The following is a 23,896-nucleotide window of genomic DNA, read 5'->3' as shown; positions in this document are numbered from 1 at the left end:
GGTTAAGTAACATAGTTTGGGGCTTTTCCCTTCTTTTGAAGTATGACAATGAAAGTGGATTCTCAGAGTAAGTCATCGATGATTGCATGGCATTCAGTATGGGTACAGCACTTTGGGAAGGAAAAAAAATCAGGTTACTTGACACACTTTAAAGATATCTGTAATTTCCGTTTTGTAAAGCTGGAAATTACTTCTCATTCACTGAAACTTTTTAGTGTTCCCAAGTGAGTGGAGACGTGCAAGTTCCCTCCAGCAGTCGGACGTCTTCCCAGGGAAATGTTTGCACAGGCTGCTTTGTTGAGCCCTGTCCAGGCAGGCGTGGCGTTGCCTTAAAAATCATCGGTGCTGTGACATGATAATGTCCCGTCACCTCTGATGCTTTGTGTGCAATAGCGGGCAGAGGAGTAAGTGCAGGTTCTAGCATGAAAATTGTCCCTGTGAGTAAGTAGCTTCATCCTGCTGATAACAAGCCCTCCTTCCTGCACTTTGTTGGTTTAATTCCACCCCGTCCTTCTCTAACAGGGGTCGTCAGCTGCAGCTCCATCTGCTCCCGGCCGCTTCACCTAATAGGCTCTGAGGAGGGTTTGGTACTTGAAGACCTTTGTTTTGTGCAAGCTGATGACAGTGGCTAATCAATGATTCATAAACACTTTCTTCAAAGTAGTATTTAGCCTTTTCCCCACGCAAAGCTCAGAACAAGGGGTAAATGTGTAGGTGCATCCTTCTGCCTGCTTGCAGTCCGTCCCCTCAAGGCCCGCTTGGTGCTGGCAACCCTCAACTTATTGAATCCATGCCCAAAAATACAGTAAGATACAAATGTGTTCCTCAAAGACATGTCAGGAGCTCTGGAAAGTCAGCTTTCCACTCTTAATGCGGTAATTGGAAACTTTACCAAAGGTTGAAGCCACTCTGAAGGATGTGAAAAGCGTGCTTGGTCACGGCTCCTGCCAGCAACTAGTAAATAATAAAAGCCACGCAGCAGGTTGAAGCAGTCTCTGAAGCACAGATGCCTTGGGTAGAACCAGGTACAGAGACAGACTGACGGGGAAATAATGGAGGGGCAGGTAGTAACCACCTTCACTTAGACCCAGTCTCGTTTGTCGGGCTCGTTTAGCTGTGAGACAGGAGGGAGCAGGTAGCTGCCAGTAGCTGGCCTCAGGTCACGGGGTGCTTCGTAAAGGGGATGCTGTACAGAGCTTACTTTAAGCCTCTTTCAGTTTGGTGACCCCTTCGGGGCAACCTTGTCTCTTCTGTAATTACTGGACTTCTAGGAGCTGGCTGGTCTAAGGTACTGAAAGAGCTCAGGAACATGACAGAAAACAATAAAATGGGGCAAGCGAGTTCCACTTTCTGAATTTAACACTTGACTGTCCCCAGTTACGATCTACAGAAAATACTAATTAAATACTGAAGACTTCCAGAAGTAAACATAAGTTTTATGTGGAAGGAAAAGCTTTATTTCTTATGGGAAGCAGCTGAATTATATTTTTGATTAAACTTGAATTGTCTCAGTGATCCACATCTTGCATGAGACTTATCCAATGATTTTTTTTTTTCCGTGTAGTTGATACCTTTGCAGAGAACTTTAGCTGATTGTGTAGCATCTTTATTTGACAACAACTGGGAATGGTTTTTCTCCCCAAGGCTTTACACATTCATCGTCCAGAGTGTTTTCCATGTCAACAGGCTTTAATGTACAAGGGCTAATTAATATTGCAAGTGGGTGAGAAGAGGTCCCAGAAGGGCATGAAGGAAAGCATCCAGGGAGGATCATTGTGATTCACAGAGAAGTTTTCTCCCCCATAGAAAAGGAATTATTCTCCATTCATTGTGACTGAATTGTGCATATTCTTTCAGGGTGTTCTTACCTACATTTATATAAAACCTTGCTTCTAAGTGTATTGCCCATCTCTGAAAAGTTCCAGCATGATTAGTGATGTGCAACCACCTCTTTCCAGTAATGCAAATAACACGTTTTTGCAAGTAAAACAATGAAGCTAGCGTTCCAGGAAGGTTGTAGTCTTCTGATCTTCTTCAATGGTAGCAGGATACGATTTAAAAAAACTTACTGTACTGAGAGAAAATGTTTAATTGTGACTTTCATCCAGCTTGACCAGGGTTTGCTTCACTTCTCTTTAGCAACTTCTTGGAGCTGCTTGGAGCTGGCGAAAGATGACAGCAAAGCCTCTAAAGGAGGGTCACCAGTAACCCAGAGCCACTCTAACATGTCTATGTTCTTTTATTAATTATGTAAAAGGCTAGTGCAAGTAGACTGACTAATTACATGTCTAGTTAGATGTCATGAATCTGGGCATGTGACTCGATTTCTGATGGGAAGAAGAAATTGCAGTGCTTGGTGGTAACTTGTAACAAGATTGCTCTGTTTGTTATTGGAAAATTCTTCAGATTTGGCAAGTTAGCTTCAACTGTTTCAGTTCAGTGCTTCAGCAGGCAGCCAGCAAGTGGTTGTGATTATTATTGTGATTATTTCCAATAAAATCTATTGGCGTTAAAGATACAAGGCAACTGTGAAAGATGTGAATAAAATACATTTAAAGTAACTTTATTTTCTCACCTTCCCTTGAAAAATCAGAGAACTATTTGAATCTATTCCACTCCCAGAAGGCTTAGGTGCTTTTCCAAAGCCATGTCTGTGGAAAGCTAATGCAGCGCTACTGATAACTAATGCTCCCAAGGCCCTAGGTAGCCTCCAAATCAAAGGAAAAGATCCCGAGGAAAGTTATAACATGACTGGAGTGACCAAGGTGTAATAATTTTAAAAGGAGATGTTGAAGCAAAGTTGTTAGTGGCACTGTATACTGCATAGACACTTGTTTTTATAAAGTACAGAATGAGGATTCAGCTTGCAGATTTGGCGTAGAAGTGGTCATCAATGAATATTTGACACCTAATTTGTCTAAATAGCAAAACAATTTTAACATTCAGGTTTTATTTTCAGTTACATCATTTCGTAAACACAGGAATATGGATATCGAAACATAGATTCTTCCATGCTTACAGAGGGTGACCAAAGAAAAATACATGAATTTCTTCAATTACTTTTTTTTTTTTTTAGGAGAATTACTGAAGTCTGGATTGCTATTTTGATACTATAACCTGCAATAAGTGGCAATGTCAAGGGTTCCCACCCCACCTCCTCCTGGGGAGATGTCCAGTGGACCTGTGGCTGAAAGCTGGTGTTACACACAGGTGAAATTGCATGAATTCCAATGGCTTTATTTTCATTTATTTTCTAGTCATAATAACCATTTAAAAACAATACGCAAAAATACTGAGTTGTGCTGATAATCTAATCCTCATAGTTAATGCTTGATATACAAACTAAATTTTATTGAAAATTTTCTACATCTTTTGTTCAGGTTAAAGTAGTAAAATTTTCCTACATGTGGACCATTAATAACTTCAGTTTCTGCCGAGAAGAAATGGGTGAAGTTTTAAAGAGTTCTACCTTTTCATCAGGGCCAAATGACAAAATGAAGTGGTAAGGTCGTTATTCTTGCAACTGCTTTTTTTCCTATTTTTTCTCCCACTAGCAAAAGCTGCAAAATCTAGTTGTGAATAAATAATAAAATTAAGACATTTCTTGAAGTTTCGTTGTAGGTACAGATTGCTGCTGGTTTTGTAGCCTCAATAATCATGAGGGAAACACTTGTTTTAGTAGCACATGTAGTATCTTAAATTAATACAGATTTGAATTTATTCTGTGTATGACTTTAAAAATGTAAATTTTCTGCATTTCTTTCAGGTGCCTGAGAGTGAATCCAAAGGGATTAGATGATGAAAGCAAAGACTACCTGTCATTATATTTGCTTTTAGTCAGTTGTCCAAAAAGTGAAGTCAGAGCAAAATTCAAGTTTTCCCTGCTGAATGCTAAAAGAGAAGAAACTAAAGCAATGGGTAAGGGAATCTTAATGTAGTGCCTGCAGAACTATACGAGCATTCCAAAGAAAGTTAGCTTTGTACTTTTTTCAATTAAAACAGAGTTTAACACTGAGAGAAACTTGAAAATATCTTTTTAAATATCCTTTTAGAAAGTTAATTAAAAATCTTTTCACACATTTCTGATCACTGAGCTATGTTAATTTCTCCTGAGCAGTATAAATTACAATGCACTGCTAAGTGCCATCGCTTCAGATTCTTGTCACCTAACTTTTCTAGCAGATCACTCTTGCTTCCTGTCAGTAGAGTTGTTTGCTTGTTTCTAACTTGAGTGAAAGTGTTTGATTTCCATAGTTAATTAGGCTAAACAAGCAGTGGTTTTTGTTTTTACACACACTTTTATGATGTTTTCATCTACTTCATCTGATTTACACTGTAATCAGTTTAAAGACATGAGTCATGTACCTATGGAACTAGAAGACTTTGAAGTAATTTATTGGATTTAATTGCCTCTTGATATGAAAAATGTTTGGCTCTTTTTTCAAACTTGAAAGCACAACTTTGACTGGAAACACTTTTTGGGAAACTTTGGGACAGCTGGAATTCTCATGAAAACATATGCTTTCAAGAGCTGGACTCTTTTTTTTACACTAAATACGGAAAGGTATCTGAAGAAGTGAAACATGCTAGAAGGATTTAGTCTAAGATTCAAATGAAATATGTTAATACATGTTTGGAAAAAGTATATACCTGTATGGTAGCGTGACTTCTGTAGGGTTCAGACAAATATGAAAAAGGTTCAGCATTCACTGTTTTATTCCTTTTTCCATAGAATTAAGTTATTTAAATGTACTTTTTTTATTGAGCCCTTATGAAATGAAAGTATAAATCCCTAGTCACCTTTCAGTTGTTTGTGTATCTCTGGGAAAATAGTTTAAATGCCTGTTTCCCAAAGCACAATCATGTCATTACCTGAAACTAGCAGAATGTATGCTGTGGGGGCATTAACTAGTAGCTGAAAGTAGAAGTGTCTTTTAGTCTGCTTGCCAAAATACAAGGTAATGCTCTGTGTAATACTAAACTCTACCATCTCCAGTCTGACCTATGAATCTGATTTAGCACAACAGTCAAATGCTGGCTTAATGCAAGCAGGTTTGTGCTGTTGCTAATCCTGTGTGTGAAAAATCAGTCTGCTTTTTTTTTTCCCTTTCCTACTTCAGATGCTGCAAGGTCTCTTAAGCCCTGTTATGTTGCAAGTTCTGATTTTTTTTTTTTTGGAAAATCTGTAGTTCTCCAGTACTTATGTTCAAAGTCTTCTGGAGGGTTTGCTTTGTTCTTTGAATAGCTGTGTAGTTTCTTCATCCACTAGTTTACCTTTTCTCTCTCTGCAAACTGGGTCTTAACATTTTGGTTCAAGGTAGCAATTCCATGCCACTTTTTCCTTATATGACTGGACCCACTTGTGATATCTAATGTAAATCCACAAAGCTGAGTGCAAATCCAAAAACATTAAATAGTTGGATTCTTTGGAGTTAAGTATGTACATTTATTTCTTTTCCATATTCATCCTCTTCCAAAATGCTGCCCTAAATGAGGGCCATACAATGTAGGGCGGGAAGGATCTGAAGATTATTTGTCAGGCGGTCCTTGAAATGCTAAAAATCACAAGGTGTTAGAAAAGAACCTAAAGAATATGTCTTAAGTTTCTTCAATAGTAGCTGTCCTGTATTTGCACTGCAGGAATTAAACATCTTTTCATTTTGGGAAATTACCAACAGAAATCTTATTTCTTGGACTTTCCAGCCATTTACCATCTGCTCCTGGAGAGGCTCTGTTTTTATTTATACCATGTAATGATGCCCAACTTTTGATGTCCTTTGTTAATTGATAATTCATGCACAGACTGCCACTTCGAGTGATGAAGCTTGTCAGTTCTTGAGTTGTTCTTCCTTGTTTTTTTTTTTTTAATGTAAGCCGCCAGTAAGACATTTTCATCTACTTTTGGTGAAAGAGCTGTTGTGAATCTTATTTATCCAGCTGTTGAAAGTGAGAACAATCAGCTTGATATGTTTGTTCTTTAACACAAACTTGACCATCTAACAGACTATATATTTCAGTGATGCTACTAAGTTAACTGTGGAGAAGCTAGACTTTCCTCATGTCTTTATTTTGGAATTTGTAGGAGTGCTTTTTTAACTTGATTCTGTCTTGAAAGATACTTTATGTTCATAACAAGCTTCAGACTTCAGTCTTCTGTGAAGAACTTATAAATTTAAATATCTGTTCATAAAGCAGATGAAATGATTAAATGATTCTTGTCCAGCATTTTTTGGAATTAAAGAAAAATCCCTTTTTATGGAGAAGTGGGGATGATTGTGTTTTTTTTTTTTTTTAATTCTTTGGTATTATTTCAGAAATACTCTTTTTCTTTTCTGTTTCAACAGTTTTTCTAAATATAACTTGCCGTGCTTTACTTGCAAATAAAACTATTCTGCGTTCTTTCCTGTAATTCATTTAGTGGAACAAGTGACCAGCTTAGGGTAGACAAGCAGTACAGAATAACTTTACTCAGTGCATGTATTCGCATTAATATGACCCTAGGGACCCTTTTTATAGACTGTGGACATTAGAACAGGATAAAAAAAAGTGATCACAGCAACCTGATTAAAAAAAAATCTCACAGCATATGGCTAAAATGTATATTTTCGCGACCAGAGAAATAGTTGGTTGGAAGCTTTTATTTCTGTTTTGCTTATTTTATGCTTTTGCTGTATTCCAAAATAATATGAACTTGTGAAACAGGATTTTCCATTTCAGGAAGAAGTCTGTTTTGACTTAAAACAAATGCAGAAGTGTTGTCAGAATGCATTTGTGATGACAAGCTCATTGTAATTGTACTTCTCCATGAACTGTTTGTTTTGATGTGTTGGCTTTTATAAACTTCAACTAAAAACTCTCTTGTTGGATGACGCGTCAGGAGGAGATGCTATGGTTTGAATTGCAGATCATGCTCTTTTAAGAGATGCTCTTCTAAGAGCTATCAAATTTTTGATATCATAACACCCCACAAAAAACAAAACCAAAAACTTTAATCAGTTGTTTCCTAAAAATGTGACAGACACGATCCAAATGTGTTAAATTATTTTTTGTCTTAAGACTTACCCTTCGTATAGACTTTTTAGGTGTTACTGTTTTTTTTATATTGTTAACTTGCTTTATTTGTACATAACTTTATTTTATCAGAAAGCCAAAGAGCGTATCGGTTTGTGCAAGGCAAGGACTGGGGTTTTAAGAAATTTATCCGAAGAGATTTTTTACTAGATGAAGCTAATGGTCTTTTACCAGATGACAAGCTTACGTTATTTTGCGAGGTAGGTATAAGCTTTTAAGTTATTAGTTTTTAAAAAGGAAAGAAAATGCTGTTTTGTATGTTTTTATGTTCATTTTAACACTAATGTAAATGTTTTGTTCCAAAAATAAGTATGGTAAGAAATGCATTAGTTGCATTGTCTGCATTGTATTGTTTCATTTTTTGATACGTTTTGAAATGTAGGTTCAGGCAATCAGTTCAGACTTACTCTGCAACTCCCAAGAATTTGCCAGGATTATGTTAAAGTCAGCTGTAAAATTACTTATAAAAAGGTGACCGATAAGTGATGTGTAAAGACTCATTTAACTGACGTCACCTTCAAATAGGTTGTGTTTGAAATTACAGGATTTTTCTTCACTAGTTAAGCAAAAAGGAAATGTCTGCTGGTTTGCATTATTAAAAAAAACAAAAGCATAGCTAATAGTTGGAATCTATATTACTGTAATATTATTCATGGCTATAGCCAGTTAGGAGTTTTTTCATGTAAATTAAATACTTTATTTTTATAGTAACTGTTATATGTTGTTTTTGAACAAATACAAGTATCCTGCAGAAAGATGTTCCTTAGTGTACTGATAATTAATATTGAGAGCTATGGTATAAGTTCATGGTATATTATAGGTCACTTTTATGATATTGTTTTTTGTTGGTAACCTATGTTGATGTATTAATATTGAATAAAATGCTTATTATATGTTAAAAATGGAAGCTAGAGAAAGTCGTAATGTAAGTACTGTGTGTTAAATATACATTGGCTGGCTATCTCTGCTGCCATGAAGTGATTAGTGGCTTAGGAGGATGATGGATGTTTTAACTGCTAATAAGTTTGCTTTGATCTGTGTATTTACAGGAAATGTGTAAAATTGTCTTGGCAAGATTACAATTTAATTATATGTCATTATGCTATGTAGGAAGAATAATTGAAATGTGGCCCCTGAGACTAGATATTGCAAATATAGTGCATCTTATTTTCACTTAGACAAGTTAAATTAGCTGCATGATAAATTTGTTATGAATACAATTATTTGGGTGATAAAAGCAGATGTAACAAGTGTTTTATGGTTCTGCAAAGATACTCTTGAGTATTTTGTCATTTTAAGTTTTCCTTGTTGTAAGTGGTTTGTAAATAAACAGCTCTTACTGTTTGTTTTTGGAATTAGGTCACTACATAATTTTAGAGAGAGCTTGTTTTATAACAAATTATAAAACAATAAATTATCTGCAGAGATGTTTTTCCTACAGAGTGCTTAGATAATGAGGTCTTAGACTGCTTCCTTAACTTGTTTCCTAAAGTATCACACCTTATTTACTGTTGGACCACCACAGATTCAAAACCACAAAAGATGTGCATTTTCCATGTCTGTCACCTCACACACTAAACTTGTTCAAGTCATAATTTGTACATTCTTGTACACCCTCATACAGGAGGGTATGCAATGTAAAAAAGAAACATTAATCCTAATCCATAGATGCAGTGCAAAAGCTGCATCTTGCATAGCTTCCTAAGAAGTAAAGTGAATTTGATCTTGTGGAGGAAGAACTTGGATGTCCTGCCCAGATTCCAGGACCCAGAAGATTGGCTGTTTACTATTTGTTTTTAGCATTTCCTCATCATTTTGGAGTTTAGGGGATAAATACCTTTGTTCTTGTGAGTGGTCTCGCAAACACAACTCTGAAATCTCTGGAGTAAGGATCATGTGTTTGAAAAAAGGACATGTTTTATGATTGGTAGCTTAAGATGAGTTTTCAAAAGTTCTGTGGCTTTAATGAGATTGGATTTCAGCTCAATCTAAAGTGATTCATTTAAAAACAAAACAATGCTTTGATTCTAAGCCTACTGTCTGGATGGGTGATATATGAAATACTAGATCACCAGAGACCAGCTTGAGTAAATATAAAGATGTAGCCAGCCTTTCTAGGCAGTGTCTGTAGCTAACAGGGAAAAGTTCCTGCATGGACAACTTGGAGCAGGCACTTAAAGTGAGGTCTCTGGAGAAGCAAAACTTTCCTTTTAAAACAAAGGACAAGTGTTGCTAGGCTGAAACTCCCTTTTGTGCATACGTGTACTTCCTGAAATTGTGCTGTGAAAACTGAAGTAGAGTACACCATAGACCTACAGAGCTTTGAATGCTGGAAATGTATAATCTTAGTGTGAAAGTGAAGGTTTTGAGTACTTCGGGATACTTTTCTTTTTAAAAAGTGGAAGAGTATAAGGGAATTTCTTCTCACAAGGGGATATGGGATGAGAGAGGGAATTAGTCAATGATTCAAATCCTCAAACTGCTGTTTTAATTGGATCATCATCCTCTTCTGATCTGGTATTTCTTTTGCACTCCTATGACTTTCTGTGAAGCTTAGCTATGCTATTTTTGCTTTATGCCAGATTTATTCCAGATGCTGTGCCTCTGGATATCAAACATAGCACTGATCTTAACAGTGTCACCATTTTCTTAATATATTATCCTAATTTTCTGTATTTTGAGAGATGCAGTGATTGAGATCCTGTAGTATGGCTCTATCCTTTAGGAAGGTTTTATTCTCAGGCGTGTGCTCTCAGACAACAGAAATAAGACCTGCTAAGCTCTTCTATTTTCCCAACAGACTGATTAAAAGGACTTATGTAATTTTTTTTTCCAAAAAAACAAGTAAGAATGCTACTGTCCTGTTAATTTACTATGTGAAAGATTTAAACCTGGAGGATAATGACAATGTATTCACTTCAGATGCACATTTTTAAATTTAACCAGTTCTGTACAAGCATTACAACCTGTGAGTATTCATTTATTATTTTAGTTATTTCCTCCTAGATCTTATATTCTGTTGACTTCTAAAATAATGGCTTTTAATCTCGTTTGGAAAAACAATCGCCTGCGACAAAGCAAAACAGGATAATGAAGGAGCTATGTTACTTGCACTCAGATTGTGTTATCAGTTTGCAAGTTAGGTATGAACTCACTAATTAGGAATATCATACTGTTGAGAATTTCTGTGGATTGTTTTTACAAAACTTTTGTGCTCTTGCGATCTTAATGACCTGTTTAAAATTTTATTTTGTATATATTTACTTAAATGTGTGAGGAGTGAACAGTTAATTTATCTCTGAAATAGTATTAACATTTACTTATGGTGTCATGTCTCTTCTTGACTCACTGTTGCTAATTTTATTACATGGTATTTTGTTTTGGTTGGATAAATGCACAATGTTAGTCTAAGTAAAACTGTATTTGTTTTATGTTACTTAAACTGTAGAACGGTTTTGGCCTAATGCCAAAAACACCACTGTTTTGTGCTTTGCTTTGGAATTGCTGAACTTGTAGCAATAGGTGCTGTAACTTAATTATTATTGGCATTCAGTTATGAAAGAGTTGTCTTGCTGTGATTTTCTGTTAGGTAAGCGTGGTCCAAGACTCAGTAAATATATCAGGACAGTCTAATACAAACACTTTGAAGGTACCTGAATGTCGACTAGCAGAAGATTTAGGGAATCTCTGGGAAACAACAAGATTTACAGATTGCAGTTTTTATGTAGGAGGACAAGAATTCAAAGCTCATAAATCTGTCCTTGCAGGTACTTTCTACTTTTGTATTGCTATTATTTTGCTATTAAAATTGCTAAAAGCTTAAAAACTGATTAATATCATACGTCTCTTGCTATAGCACGATCTCCAGTTTTTAATGCAATGTTTGAACATGAAATGGAGGAAAGCAAAAAGGTAAGCCTTACTGAAGACTTTGCACATAAATATTTGTACGTTGTAAAAAAGGGAAAACGTGCAGAACATTTGACTGAGGAAGGTGAGTACTGCGTGATAGTGCGTGAGTGGAGGGGGGGTACTACTCCTGAATGCTTTTGCAATGAGTTCTGGGGGAACTTCTCTGTGTAGAAGGATTCTGATGGATTTGTTCTTATTTACATCTGCACTAGGCTGTTGTTTTGCTTTTTAATGTTAGCTACTAATGCAATTGATCTAGCAGTGTCTGCCCTATTTTTTTTCTTTAGCTTCTACCTCACGTAAGCCAATTGACTTGATTAATACATTATGGCAAAACTTGGAAGTTTTGTGTGGTCACTAGGGACGTGAAGGAACAACAAGTGAATTATAACTCGCATTAAGCCCTGAAGCAGTGAAGTGCTTTTCATTCACAGTTTCTGCAAGCACTTGACCTCCATGAGTGTTTTGGATGGATAGTTATTTAATCAGCACAGAGAGCTGCTTCTGCTTTTATGCTCTTGATATCTCCTACAGCAAAGAGTTGTTCATCTCTTTCATGAAAAACGAATATCTAAAAGAGGTTGGTTATAGGTAGAATACATGAAGAGGCAAGGAGAACTGATCAACTCACTAAAGGCTTATAACAAATGATTTCATATTGCAGGCTGCAACAGTAGCACTTGCATATGAATCCATCAGGTGACTGTGGTGCTGCAATACAACTAAGTTTTCACGAATGTGACTTTTTTTCCTCCCTGCAGTTCACCAGCATGGAAACTTTCTCAGGCAGAATTAGAATATTGGAAGCATTTGCTTAGGATTTAAAGATTTCTAGATTTTTTTTTTCTAGACTTAAAGAAATTCAGACTTGAGCAGAAAGTGGCTCTTTGTTCTGTCTGCTACTCTGATTTTTAATGTTCCAAACATACCGCTGTCAGGCTGGAAACTCAGCAATAGTTGTAAATGTTCCTGAAACTGCCACAGGTACAGCCTGTGCAATAGAGTCTACACAGACATTTCTAGAAGGAAAATGCAATTACTTCTTTTTGTAAGCTTTCCCAATTGATTTCTGCTCAACTAAGAGCTACTGTTTATTTACTTTCTGCTTAATATCGTAGAATAATTAGTTTAAAATTGTAAGGTTCTTGTATGATGGAAATGAATGAAATGAAAATATAGCCTGCAACAGGTATTTGACATGTTTGTTTTAAATATGTTGTTGAATTCCAGTGGTTTTTGATGATAATTCTTCTTTACCATTTACCAGAACCGTGTAGAAATAAATGATGTAGACCCTGAAGTTTTTAAAGAAATGATGAGATTCATTTACACAGGAAAAGCACCAAACCTTGAAAAAATGGCTGACAATTTGTTGGCAGCTGCAGACAAAGTAAGTAACCCTAAGGTCTCAAAACTAATGTTTGTCTGTGGAATGTTCCTCTTAAATATTTTTTTTAATTTGATATTCATCTCACTTTTTTAAATACCATAAGAAGGATCTCATCAGAAATGCAGAAAGATGGAAGGGTAGACTTTTTTTAATCAGTATAAGGCTTAGAAACTGTTCGGTAAATCTTTGCTGTTCAGAAGAGTTTCAGATGTTAATTGTATTTACTCTCTGTTAAAATAAATAAATAAAAAATCAGGGACTATTAATATGATTTGGAAAAATCAGTCTTGAATAAAATTTATCCTCGATCTTTATATTCCTTAAGAGGATTTATACAAGTGTTTGAACAAATTCAAGTGTTTGAATTGTTTCTTAAAGTTACTGTTGTTTCAGAGCTTTCATCTTTTTGTCTTTCCTACAAACTTTATAATTCTAATCTTTCATCTCTTCTGTATTGGGATTTCGTCTATTCTTTAAATTGTCACTCAGCAAAATGCTTTTTCTCCTGTGTTTTTTGAGATTAGAGGACTTAAAACAGCACAACAATTAAAGTGAGGTTATTCACTTTCATGTTATTTAATTTTCTAACTATTTTAAACTTGACCCAATACCTTGTTTATTCTTTTCACTGCTTTACAGCTTGGGTTGAGATTTTAGGTAGCTGTCCTCAGACAACATGCAGTTGTTTTTCCCTGAGGAGTTTTAAGTAGCTCAGAACTCAGAAAATGCTCCTTTCATTTGTGTAATCTGAAACTCTCGGCTGAGATTGTGGCAATTTATTAAACTACCTAGGTGATTTCTAAATTAGTTGTGTAATTACGTCATTAGTGGTGAAGCTGCCTGTTCTCATAGTCAACCTTATCACAACAATGTAAGTCAGCCCAGTAGTAAATTTCAAGGAACAATTACAATGTTGTTTTGGGCAATTTGTTTTCAATTTTCTTCAAGAACTGTTGAATGGGCACTGCCCTGGATTTGGTGACTTACCAGTTGCATTCACTTCAAATCTCATTGCCAGCATCTCATCTCTGTTTTTAAGCTCATTGTGTTTTGTCAAGGTCTAGTACACCCAAGTGGGAAGGTGAAATGGTGTTTTTTATCAATGCCAGCTTGTATTGAAGACATTGATAAATGTAGAGAATGTTTTAAGATGCAGTTATATAATTGTCTGTGATAGCAGGGCATAAAGATAGTGAGCTAGAAGGTCCCTTTAGCTTTTTATAGCAGTCTAAAATTTGCTATAAACTTTTCTATTCTTTCTGAATGTGGAATAATCTAAAAATGAGTATTCTGCATATTCCCTGTTATAGTACCTATTAGGTATAGTCTTGTCATAATTGTTATTTATGCACTCTAAATAGAAGTATTCTAAAGAGTAGTATAATGATAAAATGGATGTAAAAATGCATAGGTCTAGAAACAGAAGCTAGCCCAAGAATTTGACATTTCTTCAATGGTATTTCTTTGTTGCATGGTACAGTTGCTAATACAAAGGTATGAGTGGCAACTTGACTTATATATACACACATACATATATATGTGCCACTTAAGCATCTAAAATTCCTTTCATACTTGAAAACTGAGTGCTAAATTAAATGGGATGGAGAAGATTTCAGTAGAAGTGTATACAGCTGACTGAAAACCGTTCGATGTATGACATCCTTCAAAATCAAAGCACAGTTCGTTCATGCAGAATGTAATAAGGGAATGTAATTATTTTGCATCAATTTTCTGGTAGGCTTTGTCAAAGGTATGAGAAGCTTAAAAAAAAAAAGAGGGGAGTGGGAAACCTCAGAACAAGCCAGTTTCAAGCAGCCCAATGTATTTTGCTTTGATCAGTTTCATGAAACTTTCCATTGTATAATTTCTTGCTGTCTGCTTTGAGATGTAAACCTATCTGATGATGATTTTGATAAAGTGCCTTCGTATCTTCCTTGCTCTTCCTCCCACACTAAACTGAAGGAAAACAAACTTCTAAATGACTTACTTTTGTAGTTTTAATAAAAAGTTCTTCCAGTAAAGCATTTATCAATTTGTGTCTAATGTCTTATAATTTGAGGACTCTTAATTACTGCATATTGAATTCTAAATTACCTGTTTGGAAGCAGTGTGACCTTAAACTTGAGAGGCAGTAAACATATTCGTGGTGGCTGAACCTGTATTAAACTGTCTGTAGAAATAATGGTAGAAAGAATAAGTTTGAAGAATGATTAGTGTAGTTTTTTCTTTTATCAGTATGCACTGGAACGGCTGAAGGTCATGTGTGAGGAAGCACTCTGTAGTAACCTCTCGGTAGAAAATGTTGCTGACATTCTTATCCTCGCAGATTTGCACAGCGCTGAACAGTTAAAAGCACAAGCAATAGACTTTATTAACAGGCAAGTAATATTTATGAAACTCCAAATATATTAGTACTTATGTTTTGTGTACCCTCTCAATATTAGCACCGTTCTCTCTTCCAGGTGCAGTGTTCTTAGACAACTTGGGTGTAAAGATGGGAAAAACTGGAATAGCAAGTAAGTTTCCCTTCCCGATCTTCTGTACAAACACTGCCAAATAGACTGCAGATCTAAGGACCCTTACTTCATTTCCATGCTATTGAGGCCAGTCATGCACCGTAGGTAAAGTAGGATTCAGTAGATTTTATCACAGTTAGGAATGTGACTTCCACTTCAGATGATAAGAGGAGTTAACTGCCCTCCAGTGTGAGGTCACAACAGCAGTTAGTTTTGATTCCTCTCCTAGGGATGTATCAGCTTTGTGAGGAAAGTGGCAGCAGCCTTCAAGTGGCAACCTGGGTGTGATTCCAAGGCTTAGATCAATCTGAGCCTCCAGCATTGTCAAAGCCAGAAGAGTAGTCACTCTTCTTGCCCTCAGCAACATGTTTGTGCACCTTCCCACATGCCAGCACTAGCGCTCTTGAGGTCAAGACAACTGGTCAGCCAGGTCCCTCTCATACGGCCGAGTCTGTAAGTGCTCATGCCTGCTCAAGAAATAGGTTGAGACTAGATGGCTCTGACTGTAGCACCAGTTGCAGTACGTGCTTAGACCAGCTCAAGTGAATCATGGAATAGAAGATAGCTTCAAAATGGCCAGTGGTGGGCTGAAACATAGTAAAACAGCAACAGGGGATTTAGTTATTGCCATCAGAATCTCCAGAACAGTTAAAGACTTGTGCTATACCATTTACTTTAAATCTAGTGTTTTTCCTGAAGAACTTGAGCTCTTCACAGATGTCATGAATGAGTGTGATATGAAAGAGAAGTGAATGGTAGAAGGAAAACCATTAAATACTAGTAAAAAAAAAAAAAAAAAAAAAAAACAAAAACAACAAAAAATAAACACTATTAAACACTAATAAATGTAAATCAATTATATAGGCAGTGTAGATTAGTTGATGTGTTCGTCTTTGTGTGACTTGGAGCTTTCTAGTTTACTTCTGTCTTGGTAATTGCTAGTAAAGATGCTGGTCATCTTTATTTCCCCGACTTATGGATGCTTTAGGTGAAGTAATTTTAGAGGGCCTGGCTTAACTGACCCTGAGTGCTAGGGAATCTAAACTTTTGGTGTTGTTGCTCAAGGCACTTACCTTTACTGACTTGCAGCAGAAGTTTAAAGTCTTGCATTATAATCTGCAAAAGCTTTTTTGAGAGTTTGTACTGTGCAGAGGTCAAATGCTAACTTTATTTCAGGAACTCTGTCAGGCATAATATGAAGGTGCTTATGGAAACGCAGGGCAACAGAAACTTGGGATCAATGCACAAGCTGTTCATTCCAAATTACAAATGTGTCTGTGGTCAATGTGTCATGCCTCAATCAGTGTAGTATTCTCCATGTACAGAATAAAATTTTATATCTTATATTATTTCAAAATACTGCATTACCTTTTAAAAGTAATATATATATATATATTTATATATATATAAAATGTTTTTTTCTTATTTCCTGGATAGCAATGTGATACTGGCTGATACCTGTTGTTGCTGTTGTGTCAGTTAAAAATTGGCAATGGCTATTGAAAGCCATTCTGAATGTAGCCTGTAATCTTGTACTGAAGCAAGAGTGAATATCCAAGTATCATCTGCTGGTACTCAGACTGTGATCTCCCAGTGAAGGGTTCTGCAGTCAGCCAGCTAATCTGTCTCTACAACTTCTCTAGTACATGAACTATATCATTCTTGCTGCAGTTTAAACTGATGCATCTTGTCATCCTTCCCTCTCCTACAAATTGATCATTTCTTCTATGTAATGAGATTATCATGTCTTCCCCTGGTTTTCTCTTCTATATGCTAAACCTCGTTTTTCCTACCTATCCTCTCATCATTTTTATTGTTTTTTTCATGGGCAATTTCAAGGTGATTGTATTACACTCTGCTCTGTATAGGACACAATTCTCTGTCTGAGGTCTAGCTGATATTGACTAGAGCAGGATAAGTAGCCCGTGTCCTACACGTGGTGATATTAGTATACCCAAATTTGGTGCTCCTTCCCAAAGGCATTGTTATTGGCATTTGTAAACTTTGTCTGTCATGTTCAGTTGCTCTTCTGCAGTAATCCTGCCTTCCCTGCTCTTCTCCACTGTGTGTTTGTGCATTTGCTTTGTAAAATTGTGTGACTATTCTTAATACTTCTGTTTTCAGCCAAGCAACAGACATAATGGAAACAGCAGGCTGGAAGTCCATGATCCACTCCCACCCTCACTTAGTAGCAGAGGCCTTTCGCGCACTAGCATCTGCACAGTGTCCACAGTTTGGCATTCCACGCAAACGGCTAAAACAGTCATGAAATCTTCCATGAACTTAAAGAAATTGAATTGACTCTACTCCTCCATGTCCAGAGGTGTTTTCACAAACCATAACAAGAGTTTTTGTTATCCTTGTACACAGAACAGAAGCTGAAAAAGCCTATTGTTTGCTTTTCAGATGGATAATTTATGGTTTAATCCTCAGCTTTAAATTAGACTGATTACTCTAATTCACTGAAAGGCCTTAAATTATCTTCAATGACTCTAGTCCATATAGTTTAATGTATCTTGATTTTTTTATTATTATTATTTTTTAATGTGCCTTGTCTTTTTGACTAGGCTCTGCAGGATTGCACTAGCTCCATAATGCAGTAAAGTTGATAACTGAAGATTAATTTTTGAAAGGGATCTTCCATTATTTTCAGAAGAAAAGATTATTATAGTTTGGTCCTGTGCTAACTGGAAGGTTTTAACTAGCCTCTCATTGAAAGCACTTGAACCAGAGGCGCATAATGTACCCTAGGCAAGTGCTAAGTATAGGGAGAGCCTGTTTACCTTCAGCGAATGCCTACAGGCTATTTATGGCAATATACTGCTTTGAACATAATTTATTTTTCATTGTGGGGCAAATATGCAATGGTTTGGCCCAAAAATGTATTTTCATTACAGTTTGTAATGCTTATTGTGTGTGTGTCAAAGCTGTCCAGACGGTGAAAAGAAACACAGAATAAACCTCTTACTTGTGTTTCTTTACGGTCCATCACTAGTTTACATTTAATGCAGAACTGAATGAGAGGCAAGGAGTTCAATGTGAAAACGGAATAGTATTGTGTATGGAAAAATATATCCCACATGTACGGTTACATAGCAAAGTAAAGGATGCATAGAATGACCAAATGTAAATTGAAGAAATGGGCCAAATGGATTATATGCACTTTTAACGTGTAACTTTTGTATGTTGTGTGGTACATATATATTTTGCTTTTGATGAATTAATGAGGTACAGGTAATTGTGGCTTAACTTTTTAGATACATTTTCAGATGCCCACAGCCACATGGGATTTAGTTTTGTTAGAAGAGAAAGGCATGTCTTTTTGAGACTCGGTTGAAGGTGACTATTGCAAGCTTTTGTATTTAAGTAACAGAATATTTTCTCTTATTTGAAAAAGGCATGTGAAAGATAAAATTCTGGAGGAGGGATTTTTCCCATCTCGATGTGTGTGCACAGTTTCTGCTGACACCTGGGGAGGCTGCATACACATCACGAGGAATATTTCCCTGAAATGTCAGATGGTGTTTGCAAGCAGAGACTTGCTCAGTCTTGCATTTCAGTTATTGTGCTAGCATTGTGGATGATACTGAAATTCTGCATAATGTGAAAAAGAAGAAACATTTGTAAACTGCTTGTCATGGGCCAGTTCTTTATTATATGAACCTTAGCTTTAATACCAACATCCTCAGTGTTTGATAGCTTTGTTTACAATTGGGAGGAAAAGTCTGCAGTAGTGCACACTCTAAATGTTTCCTGAGTTATTACATTAAGTTTACTGTAATAGTGATAATGCATTGTATTTTTTCTTTGGGAAGACTTTGGTTTAGTGGTGGAGAATGGGAGGAGATCTCACCTAATTTATAATCATGTTCGGATAAAGGTTTTACTTTGCCTAGTTTAAAAAAAAAAAAGTTATGCAGGGAGGAGAGAGGAGGAATTTCACATTGTTTACTATCTTAAAATCTATCTGCATCCTCATTTCATTAGGATTCATCTGAATTGCTCTAAATGAAATTTTTAGAGGAAAGAGTATATAGTTTTATACTTTGGTGTCTAGTGAACCATTAGCAAAGACAAATTGGAAAAAATGCCCGGGCCAATTTCTAAATAAAATAACCTCTAAACATGCGTTTTCTTACCTTCTAACTAAATCTTTATGATGGATAAAGTGTAAAATCAAAAACTTTAATAGTACATAAGGCATCAAATTATATATTTACAGAGATTTATCCTTTTATCAATTTTTAAATATTTATCTAAGGTCTCATAAGCATTCTTCACAATAAGACGTAAAGGTAATTGTTCCCTCCAAAAAGTGATGTTTTTGCTGCACTGTGTAATGTGTTAGAACTAAATATCCTCATACCCATCACTGGTAAAACTTGCAGCTCTAACGTACCAAGTGACTTGAATATTTAATACTGTAATGATTGTCCAGTTCAGCTTGTTCTAAAGTAACAGCATACAGTAATTTAATGGAACGCTTAAGGATTTTATGAAGACTTTTTTCAGAAGCTTAATAGCACACTTTGTACCAAAAAGTCAGACACTGTGCTGTGATATTATCTACGTTGTGAAGTGTCCACTTTTCAAGTTAGGCAGTGTATACCATACGTTACACTAACAGGGAGAAAAAAACACAAAAATCATGGTTGATCTGTTTGAGATTTGGTTTTATTTATTATGTATATTAAGTTTTATCAGCTCTTAAGGAAAAGGTAAAACAGTTGCTGTATTCTTAAGTGAGTGCACTAACTATTCACCCCTTCTATTCTCTAACTACATGCAGTGTTCTCACTGGAGCAGGACAGCTGATAACTGCAGCGTTCGTCAGATTCAGTAGCTTGTTTTCATTCCCCGCATCTCAAGAGCTTGCCCTTCAAAACCTCAGTTGTCAGTTCTAAGTGCAGCAGATGTAAAACTATCTATTACGACGGACAGGTTTTTTTCAGGCTGAAGTCTTTAGGGTTTTTTCTTAGTTTTGTATACAGATTAGGAATATATTGTATGAAGGTGCCATGTTTTGGCTTGCCAACACTACTCCCTTGGATATATGTGAACCACCGCTTCCATACTTTTCTGGGGAGAACCCTGCATGTGTCCTGTGTGTGTGTGCGTGTGTGTGTGTATGACTGTGCGGTGTTTTTTGTCAAGAATGACTTTCTAAAAATAAGGACTCAATTTGCTGTTAAAATGCTATTATGTATTATATATTTTTTTTCCATTTGGACCTCTCCTAAGGAGATGCTTTGGGTGGAAGAGGCTTCAATAAACAATCCTTATTTTCTAGTCCATTTACTGCATGCAGAAGTATAAACACATTGTGCCTTTTTTAGGAAACTGTTGCAATGAAGGGAAGATTTAACAGGATACAAGATCTTTTAAAATGGTATTTTTAAAGGTGAAGGAGAATATTTGACAGGTGGTTGAGTAAAAGTTACAGATTATACCTTTGAACTCTGTTGCATGTTGACTCTTGCTTCCACAATTAAGTTTCCCTGAGAAACTACGCTAGTTTCACTGTGGAAACTGCAAAAATGTGGAATTACAGATACAAGTTGAGTAATGGTATATTTTGTGAAAATGTGAACATATTTGCTGTTACAAGCTGAGTGTATGTCAAAATATGATAATCATGGATACAGAGTTAGTTTTACAAGTTACTCTAGTTTTGATGTTTTTCTAAACATTGAGTGTTTAGCGTAAAATTCACCTTTGCACAGGTCAGTAGAAGACCTACATGGAGATGATGTTCCTTTTAAATCCTCATGGTAAGGTTTCTCCCTTGGGAGATTAAAATAATGTGCAGTACTTGAAACTGTGTTTCATAAGACAGTGAATTGCAAATGTGAGGTATTGCTGCCTGAAGTTGTTGAATTACGTTGACTTTTGCAGTTGGTTAAAATTCCTTATCTTAATTGATTTTTTTGTATTTGACAAATGGAATGTTCTTTATCTGGTGTTGATAGCATATTTAGTACAGAGCTTAGCTCATCAGCTAGCAAGACACTGACTTAGTCTCATAACTTGGCTTCTGCTTACAGTAAATGGACTGTTTGTAAAGGGAATTCACTATTTCAAGTGTTTTGCAAGGAACTTCGCTGTATTTGTAACCTGGTTTTTGAAGGCTTGAGATACATGAGTCCTATTTTAGAAATTAAGCCAGTGAAATGACTTAGACCTGTTTTGGGGTGGAAATGACTAAGAATTCAGATATGTAAACAGTTGTATCAAACCATCCAGCCTTTTTTTATCAGCTGATGTTAATGGTGAAATACTTTTTGTACCTTGTTGCTGAAAATATTTTTGCGTTTCAGCACATCAAGTTACAATAAAGTTGTTACTTATACAGAACGTGTCTGTGTGGCTTGTATTTTTTTTCTCCTGTATATGATCATAGTGTCTCCTGTTGTTTCTGTGCTTTGAGAAAAATATTTTACCAGCACTGTAAAACAGTTTGGTGTAAAATATACTGCTGTCCTTCTGGAAATCTTTTTGGGGTAGGTTTGTATTGTAGTCTTGCTCTGATCTCCACTATATTTCAAGTTTGATACTTTAACATAATTAAAATAACAGAGCTCTGAATAGCTTATGGGTTGCTTTCCTGAGAAACAACTGCTTTTGCATGGACTGTGTAAGAATAGGTGCTCAGTGGGAAGGAGAATTGCTCCTCGGGTAATGAAGGATGTGGAGATGAAGATGAGTTTCATGGTTTCTAAGAGGTTGGCTTTTTTTTTTTTAAATCACCTACCATGGCAAACAGTCCCTTTTTCCTGCCAGTGACTATAGGTTTATAATGACCATGTGTAACAGAAGACTACTACCATTTCAATGGGAAGAGTAGTGCATAAAAGTAATCCTTAGGGATAGGTCGTGGGTTTTCATCGTTTTATAGGTTTTTGCAAAAATATGTGGAATGGTTGGTATGCTGCTCTACAGATTTGAATTTGGACACTGAGCTGAGGGAGCAGGTAATGTGAAGGTAAGTTACTTTTTGTACAGTTACAGGCCATTTGAACACAGTTACCTGACTTGTTACCTAGACTGCTCTATGAGTTAGCACAGCTGACGATATATTGCTATAAAACTATGCTACTACAGGAATTCCTAAAATTATAGCTTAAAGTATAGCTATGGGGATGTTTTTGGGGGTTTCAGCACAGAACGCCATGTTTGTCTGTAGGTACATGTAAAATTCTCCACATCTGCCTGAAATTAACATCCTTTAGTGGTTGTTCCACAATGATTCAGCTTAAAGTTCCTCTTGGGGTTTATAGCAAAAGAGTGGCATAACTTACACGGTTACAGGCAGTTTCAGTAATAGCCGTAGTAAACTTGACTGGTTAGCACAGTGAATCGTAATCAAATTTAACTGTGCAAGTTCCAGTTTATAAATGAGCTCCTACATTTAGGTAAAGGACGTTAAAGCGTTTAAGAAAGCTTAAGAGGCTTTTTAAAGGCAGCTGTATTTTTATCCTTAGTCTTTATTTAGTTCAGTATTCACTAAGGTTTAGTTTATTATTCACCAATCATTTTTTTAAAAATGCACCTATTTGCCTTCTAGGCTGAATTCTAATAGTCCTTTGTGTGGAAACTGTACAAGAGTACTTCACACTGCCAATCTTGATTTAATTTAAATATTTGTAAGTTTTTCTTTAGCAGCTTTCTTAGAATTCTCATTTGAAGTCTTATGTGTCATCTTTCTTTAAAACAGAAATGAAGGTTGATGGGAATTGATAAGATATATAGTGAGATGCTTTTTATTCTAGTAACACAAAATTGCCAGCTCTGCCATATGCTGAAGGCATAGTTTGTCCTGAGGAGTGCCAGCTTCAGCAATCCCTGTTACTGACATGAAAGTATTTCAAAGTGCAGCTTAAGCAGTCGCAGGTGAGAAATGGCAGTTAGTGTCTGCCACTTCTCCAAACTTTATTTGTAAATTGTCAAATTATTCAATTTAATTTTACTGTAAGAAATTCAGTAAAATTTATTCTAGGATCTTGCCTGTTTGACTTAGCTAAACTAATGAATGCTTTATTACATTCTATATGGAAGAATATAACCCTTAATATCAGTGTTTTTTCCATGTTTTAAATGAATCCTGTTACTCTTTAACCGAGAGCTTTGCACATTCCAGTACAAACTTTACTTTCCACATTTATTAAGTAAACTATTTTAATGGTAAGACTACTTGATTTATATGTAAAAATAATTTTGCACTTAGTTTCCGAATTGTATTGTAACAGAAGAAATAGTAGTAATTGCTGTTGAAACTACAGCATTTCTGAACAGTTTTTCTGCAAATATTTTGCTAATTTTCCACTAGAGTAATACTTTTCTTCTTGCATCATCTATTATGAAGATTCCATGTTTGTTCTCTCAGGAAAAAAATGGAAGAAATGCAAATGCAGAAGTCGAGTGAAGTATTTCAGATCTGTGATGATGTCCTGCTAGAACCACAGAATCTGGGCAAAACAAAAAAAAAAAAAAAACAAACAAAAAAGACCAACCCCCCCCCAAAACTAAACAAAAAAGCAGCTGTGAGAAATCATGAATGCTTGGGAATAGAGATGGCATTCCAGTGTTTTTTCAGATAATGTGTGTTTTAAATAGTACGAGATTGTTCTAAGTGTAAAATTGGGTTTCCTGTAGGTCAGCTATAAACGTCAGAAATGGACTTGTGATTCCAGACGCAGATAAGGAGGGAGAAATAATTTTGCAGAGTTTACTTGGTCATGGCTTATAGAGAAAACAAGTGCTCTGAGTTCTCAGTTAAAGTATTTTGAAGGAGCCTTATAGCAGTAGCAACATGTGGTAATCATCTTGTAAAGCAGAGAGAGGATTTGCCTTGCTTTGAAAGCATGACTTGACATTAACACTTCTGTCCTGCATTCTTAGAGTTTGGAGTGTAGCAACATTTTTGCGCAGGTACTGTATTTCAATCAAGAGCATGTATATAATGAGTGTAAATCTGTGCTTTGCCAAACTTATGCATGTTTCATGTATT

At 35.9% G+C, this 23,896-nt stretch overlaps 1 protein-coding gene across 1 annotated transcript in view; it reads left to right on the top strand.

The window, feature by feature from the left end:
• Positions 1 to 21,243, top strand: part of SPOPL (speckle type BTB/POZ protein like) — a 33,314-nt gene extending 12,071 nt beyond the window's left edge. The window contains exons 2-11 of the mRNA XM_068687115.1: positions 3,077 to 3,210; positions 3,381 to 3,502; positions 3,767 to 3,918; positions 7,144 to 7,271; positions 10,661 to 10,838; positions 10,928 to 10,983; positions 12,251 to 12,373; positions 14,609 to 14,751; positions 14,836 to 14,889; positions 17,014 to 21,243. Of these exons, the coding sequence (XP_068543216.1) occupies positions 3,133 to 3,210; positions 3,381 to 3,502; positions 3,767 to 3,918; positions 7,144 to 7,271; positions 10,661 to 10,838; positions 10,928 to 10,983; positions 12,251 to 12,373; positions 14,609 to 14,751; positions 14,836 to 14,889; positions 17,014 to 17,158 (1,179 nt within the window). The 5' untranslated portion in view covers positions 3,077 to 3,132 and the 3' untranslated portion in view covers positions 17,159 to 21,243. The remainder of the gene's footprint in view (positions 1 to 3,076; positions 3,211 to 3,380; positions 3,503 to 3,766; positions 3,919 to 7,143; positions 7,272 to 10,660; positions 10,839 to 10,927; positions 10,984 to 12,250; positions 12,374 to 14,608; positions 14,752 to 14,835; positions 14,890 to 17,013) is intronic.
• Positions 21,244 to 23,896: the final 2,653 nt, after the last annotated feature.

This window comes from Anas acuta, chromosome 6 (genome assembly GCF_963932015.1).
Source record: "Anas acuta chromosome 6, bAnaAcu1.1, whole genome shotgun sequence".
Lineage (NCBI taxonomy): Eukaryota > Metazoa > Chordata > Aves > Anseriformes > Anatidae > Anas > Anas acuta.
Note: the sequence above shows the minus strand (reverse complement) of the source record. Positions and strands in the feature narration are given on the sequence as shown.